This window comes from Otolemur garnettii, unplaced genomic scaffold (genome assembly GCF_000181295.1).
Source record: "Otolemur garnettii isolate 467f Iridium unplaced genomic scaffold, OtoGar3 scaffold00039, whole genome shotgun sequence".
Lineage (NCBI taxonomy): Eukaryota > Metazoa > Chordata > Mammalia > Primates > Galagidae > Otolemur > Otolemur garnettii.
In genome coordinates, this window is record NW_003852434.1 from 2,928,404 (window position 1) to 2,940,172 (window position 11,769).

The 11,769-nt window shown below is 37.2% G+C and overlaps 1 protein-coding gene across 1 annotated transcript in view; it reads left to right on the forward strand.

Moving 5' to 3' along the window:
* The window catches only part of SPARCL1 (SPARC like 1), a 44,308-nt gene extending 37,576 nt beyond the window's left edge, over positions 1–6,732 (forward strand). The window contains exon 11 of the mRNA XM_012805301.2: positions 6,651–6,732. Coding sequence (XP_012660755.1) covers positions 6,651–6,732 — 82 coding nt within the window. The remainder of the gene's footprint in view (positions 1–6,650) is intronic.
* The last annotated feature ends 5,037 nt before the right edge of the window (positions 6,733–11,769 follow it).

Sequence of the window (11,769 nt, forward strand, 5' to 3'; positions counted from 1 at the left end):
CTTTCTTAATGTGGATTATAAATGTCTTAACACAACAACTATGAGAATGACATGAAGGCTATGTTGGCCAACTGGATGAAAGTATTTCAAATTGTATATGGAAACAACACACTGTACCCCATGATAGTATTAATGTGCACAAACATGATTTAACAATAAAAATAATAAAATAAACTAAAAAGAAAGAAAGTGCTTTTTAACCAAATTCAGTTTACAATGTGGAAGATCACACAGTGCTTGATCAAACCAATTCTAGCTTTTGTGCATTTGCGCATGTGGTGGGGGAGGCCTGGAAAAATTTCTACATGCTTCATCGCTTCAAAATAAAGAGGAAGTTAAAACAGATAAAGAACCGTGGAGTGTCTCACTGTCCCATGTATCAGTAGAAAGAGATAAAATTACTACTGTAAATTGATAGAAAAAAATGTGTCATATGAGAAAATCTGTGTTTTTATTTAAGTTCTTCTTTGGTTAACTATAATAGTAAAGGCTAGATCCCCAAAGTATAGAAGGCATCGTAACAGAGTTGTTCAAGGTCTAAGGCAAGACAGTAAAAGAACCTGTCACTCACTTCACCTACAAAAATTTGAAAGACAAGGGTTCTTTACATATTTTCCTATCTGAAATAGAATCCATCGATACAATTAGCTTTGATTATTTGAAAGAAGCGTGTTGTTAAGAACCTGATCTGTGATAGTCACTGAGCAAACGTGCCCCAAGGAATTCTATCCTAAAGATAGTTATGAAAGAATTCATTTCTTTATCAGAATAATCATCTCTGAGGACCTCAAAATTGTATGTGTTATCACTTTTATTATTTCAATAAGTCACTTGTTCTTAACCAGAACCACATCCCCCTTGGCCTTTCACAAATAATTAAGTTCCGTTTGATTAATCAAAATCTAATTAATATGCTTAATTTTTTCCAGCTGGGGAAATAATTTTATAAATTATTACAAATTTCAGAATGTTTTTTATGTGAAGCTGAAAAGGGTTTAACTAACTAGACACCAAGTTTTGGGGAATGGTGAAATTACATTCAGAGGCATTAATTAGACCTACATTATCTTTTACCTTCTGGCAACTTTTTAAAATGTTTTAAAATAGCAAAAAGTGATTTTAATGCTAACAACACCACCCACCCAAATATTTATTAAAATTTTTTATTTCATTTTGAAATGAAAAAAATTATTTAATGGTAGAAAATTTCAAATCTTAAATTTCTGTATCAATTAATGCTGTCACATGTCTAACTATTCAGAGGCAGTTTAATATTCTTGGTGGTTACTTTTAAGTTTTTAAAATGTAATACTATTTACTTTAAAAATATTTCAGCATTCTAAACAAAAAATAACAGAACGTCGCACATCTGTTTAAGTGTAGAAGGTTCTTGAACATTCATTGAGGCAGTGGCTCTTTCACTTTGCTAAAAATGAAGATTTCTACAGTACATTTTAAAATAAACAGTTTGAAATTATTGCACTTATCTAAAAAGACAAAACAAAAAAAGCACCAGAATCGAAACACTTCTCATGCCAGTTGACCCACTTTGTCCGCAGCTAGAAATGGCAGCAGAAGGCTGTGTCACTGTGTACAAAACAAGACAACCTAAAGCTAAAGGGATCCCAGCCAGTGTCAACAGGTCCAGCTCACAGCGCACCCCTGGAGCTACAGCCTCTCCAAAGGGCGTCTTCCCCCACGGCCTGAAGGCCAAGGAGCAGGGAGCGTTATAAAGACTATGCACATTGTGTTGAACGTACATACATTTGAGTTGGTAACTCAGGACTTCTAGCCAATAAACATATAGCTAACACCACCTTACAAATTTAAAAAAAAGAAATGCCAGAAACATCCTGAAATGTCTTGCCATACCAACAAGATGAGAACATGAAAGTGCCTTTTCATTTTAAAAATGTTTGGAAATAGGAACAACTCTGATACTGTTTCAGGGGGCTCCAGATACCCATGCCTTCATGTAAACCACTGACAATATCTAGAGCACTTTGAGACCACAATATGATTGTCATCAAATTTTGTAATTAAACCTAACAGGGCAATAGACATTACTGAAATAAGAGATGCGCTGGTGGCACCTGTGGTTCAAAGGAGTAGGGCACCAGCCCCATGTGCCAGAGGCAGCGTGTTCAAATCCAGCCCCAGTCAAAAAAATCCCAAAGAGATGCGTCAATTATGGCATTCCCCTACTCTAAGGTCTTCATAGGACACAGATTAAACAGCTTTTTATTCATCTTCCTCTTCTTCCTCTTCCCTTCCTCTTCCAACTTTAGTGGGATACTTTGCCTTTCATGGAACTTTCCTTTGGTCAGTAACATCCTTCTCAGACTTCAGCTTCTCTGCCTTCATGATATAAGGCTGCTTTTCCCTGTCACTTAAGTTATTCCACATCTCATCCAGCCTTTTGCCACTTCTCCAATAGAAATGCCAGGGTTCATGGATTTGATCTTGGGGCGGAATTCCAAACAGAACAGGAAGAATGCAGGCAGTGGCCTTCTGGGGGCACTAGGGTCCACCTTCTTGGCTCCCTTCACTGGTCCATGAACTTTTCACTTCCCAGACACAGCAGCCTTTACCTGCCTTTGCCATTTCATCAATTTTAGACTTCTCTTTCCAAGACATTTTTTTCACCTCTCAGAGCACTTTGAAAATTCTTCAGAATTGCCAGGGATCTCTGGGTTTTTCTTCTTGTGTTCTTCTCTGGACGTCTGTGCTAAGACGGCATCAGCAGACACCTTGCTCTTTGGTTTCTTGGGGTCACCTTTAGGCTCTTAACTGTATCGTTCACTAGTCTGGGCAGCGCAGGGCATAACGTGGGGCTCAGCGCTCCCCAGCCTCACACTAGCTGCCTCCAAGAAAGTCTCCTGGTGGTCACAATTTTTAATTGTGGGTTGTGTGTGATAAAGACACTACTCTAATCCCAACCAAGAAGATGAAGTTATTTTCTCAGTCATCAGTCTGTAAGCCTATTTCTGTGTAATGCTTTAGAAGGTGGAGTTCCTGGTCTGAAACCAGTTATTCAGTTCAGTTTGAACTCTGACTCATATCGCCTCTGACCATAAAGGCATTAGTAATGTGGCTTAAATACTAGATGGGCGCAGAGCGTCTAGGAGATAACACCGCTCCTTGAATCTGTCGCTCTAAGGACCATCTGAAGGAAAGGTAATTGAAGAGATATATAGTATAATTTGGACTGATTCTATTGTCCTAGATAAAGAATGTAGGACATTCTTGTGTTGGATAATTTAATGATTTCTAATAGGTCCACTTGTAGGACATAATAGAAAAGGAAAAAGGAAATTCAAGTGTTCAAATCCAGAAAAAAAAAAAAAAACATGAAGGGGGGCAGGGGATAAGTTGCTTAAATTCTGGCAAAGGAAAATAGCACTAAGATAAATCAGAGTTGAGTTTTCAATATATATAAAACAGCTAAAGAATGATTTATATTTAAACAGATACATCTTGCCTCACATGCTGGGGACAAGTCTTAAAAAGGTCATGATGAAGTTGTTTTTCTCTCAAACTCTAATTCCAGAATACAGTGATTTGCTTTGATACTCACAAGGTAAGTGATTTGAATTAAATGTGATTTTTAACAAAAATGTTTACTTTTAGAACCAACAGGTCAGCAAAAGGCCAGTTGATTCACTTTATTGAACTGACTCCTCTCGTTCTCCCCTTTATTCTCTACCAACCCGTTACACCCTACCAAATCTTTCCCATATTATTTCCTGAGAAACTACAACTGTCATTAAGAGCATCCACACCACACGGAGGCCTGGTAAGTCTCACAGAGCTGCAAGTCCTAGGAGAACTTATTTGTGTATTACATAAAACTTCTCTTCTTATCTTAGCCAGTGGTGATCATTTCTCAATAGTAAGCATGATGCAATGCTGGTGTTTAAAAGATTTGTGAGCAAACAACTTCAGGCACCAAACCGGTACAGGGTGTAGGGGTGAACTGTAAATTGATTAGAAAGAGCAGGAGGAAGTAGTGGCCTATGTTGGGAGTCAGAGTGTGCATCTTACCTAAAGGCATTCTAAACAGTGTCTCAAGTTTTCAAACTCTTCTAGACTTAAACAAAACCTGAAATGGAGGCAGGAGTTAGCCTGACTACTATTTGAACACTTCTAACTAAACAATCTATTTACAATAAGAATAGGACTTGCATGTGGGTGGGAGGAACAACAAATGATCACCTAACCCTTCGATTCCAGGCCCGACCTTCAGGATGAAATTTCTCATCGTGGCTGGCCTTTTGAGCACCGCCACTTCTCTGCCCATCCCCGTGAGTACTCTTGTCAACTCAAGGGCAGATTTATTGTATTTCTGAGCTAGAAAACATTTCCTATATCTCTTCATTTCACAAACAGAAATGGACATGGAACCAGGAGCTCACTGCTCTTTGTCAGTCCAAGGCTCTGCTGCAGTCCAAGCCCAGCTCCCCGTGCCTTTTGCAAGCTGTGTGACCTTGAGCAAGGAACTAATCCAGGGTTTCCCTGTCTACAACACTTTACAAAATATTTACGAAATATTCTCTACATATTGGCCACCTCTTTGTAAAATTTCATAATGAATGCTTTGTAAATAAAGAGACATTTAAGTACAACTTCCCATTTTCCCTATGTATGGCAAGTTTATGGGCGACCTTTGGGACACCCTGTACAAAATGAGTTATAAGAACAACCATATTGCTGCATGGAGATGACTAAAAAAAATGTATCCAAAGTACTTAAAGGTCCCAACTGAAACATAGGATACTCTCAATAACTCCTCAGTACAGAACAAATATTTGGCAGTGATGCAGGTATAAATTTAGCAACATGAATGGAAGTCTCATTTGTAACCCCCTTACCCCAAGCCATCTCATGTATTCTTTTAAGAAGCTCTTCTGTCTGTTCTTTGGAAATGCTCTGACACACTGGAGGATATCTACTTTATTATAGATTTGATTTTGCTGAAAGAAATATTCAAGATGATCTACGTTAATTACTAAATTATTAATGAAAAAACAACACTTATGACTGAATTATACTTGAATATAGACAGCATACAGATAAATCCTAAAAGGATTACACACAGATGAATCTTTAAAAGTATAATATTTAAAAAGTAGATTTGTATTAAAAGCTACATTCATATATAGTGTTCTTGGATAACAAATCTGTCTCTTTAGACCACTATTTTTTGGGGGTTTTTTCCGTTTTTGGCCGGGGCTGGGTTTGAACCCACCACCTCCAGCGTATGGGGCCAGCACCCCACTCCTTTGAGCCACACGCACCACCCAAGACCACTATCTTTTTTCCCAAAGTTGACAGGTGTGGCCATCTTAAGTTCTAAACAATTTGTATTGTCTGTTTCTTTAAGACTCTAATGCTTCTGGAAATGTTACAGTACACATATTTCATTCATTTTAAGATGTACATCATATATATATAATCGCCTCCATCTCTGAAATTGAGCTGTATCTTATAAACATGATGCAATGAAATATAGTGGCAGCTTAACAGCAGTGCTTTTTTTTTTTTGGTGACATGAAATAATGGTGCTGTTGACAAGGATGGCATCTTTCTTTTTTTTTTTTTTTTTTGAGATAGTATCTTACTGTCACCCTGGATAGAGTGCCACAGTGTCATAACTCAGAGCAACCTCAAACTCTTGAGCTCAGGCAATCCTCTTGCCTCAGCCTCCTAAGTAGCTGGGACTACAGGCATCCCCCACTATGTCCCCCGCTAGATTTTCTATCTTTAGTAGAGACAGGGTCTTGCTTTTGCTCAGGCTGGTCTTGAACTCCTGAACTCAGCAATCCACCTGCCTCAGCCTCCCAGAGTGCTAGGATTACAGGCGTGAGCCACTGTCCCCTGTCTAATGATGGCATCTTAAAATAAAACGAAATACAGTAATCCTAGAACACCATTTGATTCACCCCTATCGATCTTTTGCCATCAGTTGACCATAGTCATGCCTTCCCGTCTATACAAACGTGAACTCCGTACCTGGTTTGTGTTTATTAGTCTGAATAGGAGGGCACCGACCGAGTAGGCAAGAAATACTCTCTCTGCATATTTTGTAACAAAGGAGTTTTCAAAGGAGTGAGGAATTCTCAAAATTTACATTTGGAGGGCAATATTTAAATTTACACTTTTCTGTTCTCTTCACTTTGCATTTGTAAGTGCTGAGAACTGTATCAAGAAAACTGTTCATTCAAAGATTAAAGAAAAGATATGCATGTAATGTGTAATCAAAATTAAGAAATGTAAATGAAAACATTCTTTGGATTCAGGTTTAAAGGACAAAAGTACTCAGTGCACTACATAGTTGTACAAAACTAATTCAACGTTTCCCTGTTAGCTGCTCAACTGCTTTTTATTTCAGACATGAAGCTATTATTATAACAGTACAATGCTCCATAGTGGCTAATTATGCATTCTCATTTAGAACCAAGTCTCTTTGTAATGGATAATATTTTTCCATATGCTGTTTTACCTTATTGTTGTTATTTGTTTACAAGCTTGAGCAATTTGGAGGAAGTTCAAGTGAACAGGTAAATCTCTAGTTCTACTTTCAAATGATGTGTTCATCATTTTAGAAGTTTGCCATTGTCTGAAATGACCGACACCTGTTTCTTTTTTAGATATTTAGCTTTTACCCACCACAAGTACCGCCATTTTTCCCTCAGGTCCCATTTCCCCCACCTCCACAACTGCCTCTGGTAAGCATTGAGTCTGGGGAATCTAAAATTGCAAAAAGTATTTACTAGTCGGGATGACAGTGATGAAATTTTCCAAATGTTGAGACAGAAATAAAGGTGTGGAGAGATCACCAGGAAATCAGCTATCCAAACTCCTCTCCTTGCATAGCTTGTGGTGGAGGGGGACAAGGGGTCAGATTTAGTGAGTGAATCTCCCCCCAAGTCTTCAGCGCCCTCTTCCAGTGGTCTCTCTCTGCTTACCATTACAAAGGTCTTTATGCTGAATTACTTGGACTAGGATGAGCCTCCTTGCTCTTTGTAAAGAGAATACTAACTTTTTCCTATGACAGCCATTCTTCTGCTCTCACTCATTCACCCTGATGCTTTTCTTTCTCCTTTTCCCCCTCTGGCTTTCTATAACTTTTTGCCAAAGGTCAAGCAATACAATTATTTTGCTCTTCTTCTTGGACAATCTCGCCAATCTCTCCTAACATCTGAATTGTTATAACATTCTTTCAATAAAAGTAGAAGCAATGCTAAATAGAGTAAATACAGATAGGATTCATTTGGTTAATATTTACTGAGAGTCAACGGTGAGTGCTGGAAATACACAAAAGTATGAAGTAAGTTTACGATCTGATAGGAAGAAATGAAAAATACAACGTAATTTGTTAAGTGCTTCTAGACACAAATTCAAGGCTAGGATCAAAGACCTCACACAGAAGGCAGTATATCAGCCAGATCTTAAAAGATGAGGATGGGAGGTGCCTGTGGCTCAAAAGGGTAGGGCACCAGCCCCATATGCCGGAGGTGGCAGGTTCAAACCCAGCCCCAGCCAAGAAAAAAAAAAAAAAGATGAGGATTAGATGGGGCCTTTCAGGCAAAGGAACAGCAAGTGTGCTGTAATTTGGGAGAAGAATACAATAAAGATTGTACAATTAATACAACTGTGTAATACAATTTGAACAGTATTTAAGCAATGATTTTTCTCTAGCAATGATGGATGGATAGATGGATGGGAAGTTCACATACATTTTTTAAATAGCATTTTGCTTAATATCTTATCTGAATCCCTATCCCTAAATATTTTAAAAATACAATCATGATTTGGCATATTTTGTTTTCATATCTAAATGTAATAAGCACCTTCCCCTTACTTGTATTTACTTTCAAACTGTGTTTCTCCCCACTCTAAGTAGGCTCGTGGAAATTTGCCACTAAAGTCACAGTCTCAATGGAGTATTTCTTCCCCTTCAATGTTTCCACGTGTTCTAATTGAATCGTAGCCACTAAGTTTCTAAATACTTGCTTTCATAATTAACTGCAATTTATTTTGGTTCTCATCAAAGCTAGGTGCATTGTTTCCCTACTTTTTGCTGAAATTAAGTTTACTTATTTTAAATTGATGCAAAACCCTAGAGTCTTAGCTTATAATTAGAATTTAGGAGTCCATGTTAACATCTTATACTTCATTTTAATGTAAATCTGTGGCAAGTAAAAAAATTACTAGTATTTGAAATAGAAACTCTTCCTACCACCAGATGGCAGAATAGTATTTTTAAAACAAGCAAAGAAAACTATTACTGTAGAGAAACTAGTGGATTTGCAAGAATATCAACACTGATACATAAGACGGATTCCTGAACTTTAACCAATTAAGCAAAATAACCATACCTCTTGAAACAAAAAGGTCTACAGAATCCACTGAACTCTAACCTTGACCAACTAGAAAGTGAGCTCCCTAAGAACAATGCCCTAGACCTAGACATGTAATTGCTAAAAAAGTACTGCAGGGATGGATGGAGAGACAGATGGAAGGATAGGTGTGTGCATACATGAGGAAAAAGCCAAAAGAAAACTATCAGTTTATTTCATTCACAATTCACTTTTTCTCCCCTTTTTTGTAGATTCCAATTCCTTTTCCCTTTCCTTACAATCCAAATCAGGTAATTATATTTAAAGCTTCCTTTAAGAAAGTACTTAAATGAATACAAAACCTTGAAAACGCTTTAGATTTAATTAGACAGGAATTTGATACTAAGAATTAATGGTTAGCATTCTCTTTGGGGGACCATTATTTTGTCCTTGAAAACTGGACTACCTAAGACTTGAACCTTTCCATAATTGTGTGGATGGGCCGGTAAGAAGAAGTATTTACTTTGAAATCAATTGATCTGGAGATATAAGCTCCAGGTCTGACTTTTAATATTTTAGAATAATCTTAACCCTTTAACCCCCAGCTTCTTCTAGGACAGCAGTTCTCAACCTGTGGGTCGCGACCCACAGGGGTTGCAGCATTAGGAAGGTTGAGAACCACTGTTCTAGAACATAGTGAAAAACAGATGATTTACAATGTCCATTTTGCCTCTAAAATTTTATGCTTAAAGTTGTCATTAATGGAGGTAAAGTGCATTCTAATAAAAATGTAAATGTGTCCTATAAGTTTTTGAACTAGATTTAAGGTTACAGTTATGGTGTAAAAGAATTGCTGAAATTTTTCTTTTGAAAATATTTTACTGAATGAGTGTTAATTACATATAAGATTGATTCATTAAAATACTACAAAAACTTACAAATTATAGCATATTAATTCTAAACTTTTAATAATACTTTTATAATTGTAGGAAATAACATTATTCATAAATTTTTCTTTCATAAAGTGATACCAAATAAGTATTTTTTCCAACTCTGTAAGCATAGATTTAATGATCGTTCAAAAAATCCCTATTTTGGCTTGGCACCTGTGGCTCAAGTGGCTAAGGCGCCAGCCACACACACCTAAGTTGGCAGGTTCGAATCCAGCCCAGGCCCGCCAAACAACAATGAAGGCTGCAACCAAAAAAAAAATAGCCGGGCGTTGTGGTGGACGCCTGTAGTCCCAACTACTTGGGAGGCTGAGGCAGGAGACTCGCTTGAGCCCAGGAGTTGGAGGTTGCTGTGAGCTGTGATGCCATGGCACTCTACCCAGGGGAAAAAGGGAAGACCCGGCCCAAAAAAAAAAATCCCTATGTTTAGTGTCCAGGGAAACTGGACTATGTGTTTTCAGAGATGGTTAGGTTTGAAGGACGGGGGGTGCTTAAAATATTAGTGAATATTAATCTTAATAAATGAATTTTAGAAATGCTAACAATTCTCAGGCATGCTTTCATCTACCAAGCTAACATAAAATATATGACAAAATTCTGAATTACAGCTCCTTGATTATTTGATTGTTTCCTTTACTCTAGGCCCTGTCACCTAATGATCTTATAGCGGTAAGTATGTTCTGTCTTGTTAATCTATAAAGTCTATAAAAATATTACATTCAAAACTCTATATAAGATGAGCTGATTATGGTGCGTTCAGCCAAGATAAGCCAATGACTATCTGTATTAATTATTTGGGGATTAGTTCAATTTAAATATAAAATAAAGCACAGTTATTAAATCCAAAGGCAAAAACAACCTCAATGCATGAGAAGAATTCTACTTTTTATGGTTCATCCAAACCATAAACTAACACAATAATTTCTTCCATCATTGATGTCAGTTCAAGTAAAGAGAAGACTTGGGTTACAACATCAACTGCTTTAGGAAGGATTATTTCTTCACTAATGATGAACTGGCATATACATATAATACATTAAAGATTATCAAACCTAAATTCTAACAGGTATGTCTTGTAATAATTCAACTAAAGGGAGCTCTCTAATGATACAATAAAGTATGCAGAATCTTCATAAATGAAAATGCTGAATGCTTGAATAGAGTTACAAACATAACACTAAAATATATTTATCTAAAACACACTTTCCACAGACATTTCTGAAATCATGACACATCTCACAATGAAAACATCTGTTGAATCTGGGGTGTGTTTTTCTTTAACAAGCTATTATGAATGAAATAGGACCTTTTACAATTCACAGAACAGAATCAGGAACGTGTGATATTTCATAAAAATGTGAGAAAATTAGGCCTTAATCACGTAAGTGCCTGAGATAGATTTTTTTAGTATTCTTCAAAATAGACTGGTTGAAGTCAACTACCTTTTTGTTGTTGTTGTTGTTTGAGATGGTCTCACTGTGTTGCCCCAGGGAGAGTACAGTGGCATTGTCATAGCTTATTGCAACCTCAAAGTCCTGGGCTTAAGTGATCCTTCTTCCTTGATCTCCTGAGTAGCTAAAACTACAGGCACCTGCCATAGCACTTAGCTAATTTTTTCTATTTTTAGTAGAGATGGGGTCTTGCTCTTGCTCAAGATGGTCTGGAACTCCTGAGCTCAAGGGATCCTTCTGCCTTGGCCTCCCAGATGCTAGGATTACAGGCATGAGTCACAGCACCTGTCCATAAAGTCAACCATCTCAAAGAATGTTTTCAGTTTCCCAGAAAGATTACAGGCAAATAGGTATCTTCTGAGTCTAAATAAAATCCTAAGTCTTTTGAGTTCAAATTGCTGGTGTTCTACCCACAACTCACTCCATTTATTACAGTCTATTTCCAAAGGGCAAATTGAAAAAATGTGTATCGTATCTTTAACTAAACATGTTTCAGAAAACTAACTTTAATTATTATCAATGATTACAAAATTATTAACTTCACCCCAACATCAAAGTGGCTTAAAGAGCACTAGCCTATGGTCGGAAAGCCTACATTCTAGTCCCATCTGTACAATTAAATTAGCAGCAGGTAAAAGGTATGAATTTACTTCCAAGTTCCCTTCCAGTGAAAATATTGACTCCTCAGAAACATTTAACTCATTAAAATTACTAGATCTTTTTAAAAATATTGTTGGCGATAACCCATTCTAGAAAAGGATCCTAATAGAATAACTTATGGAATTGCTATATCTACATGGTGATAAGAATTTTTTTCTTCTCACTGGTCCTAATCAAGGCAGGGAGTAGGAAGAGGCTCTCCAAGAGAATAAAAGCCACCCCTTGGCTTGGCTAAGAAGCTAAGAACTACTATGGCTGGGACAGTGTTTAGCTTTAATATTCTTGCATATATTCTGAGGCAAGAGAAATTCACCTTTTAGAAGTGGTCAATTTGGCTCGGCGCCAGCCACGTACACCTAAGGTGGC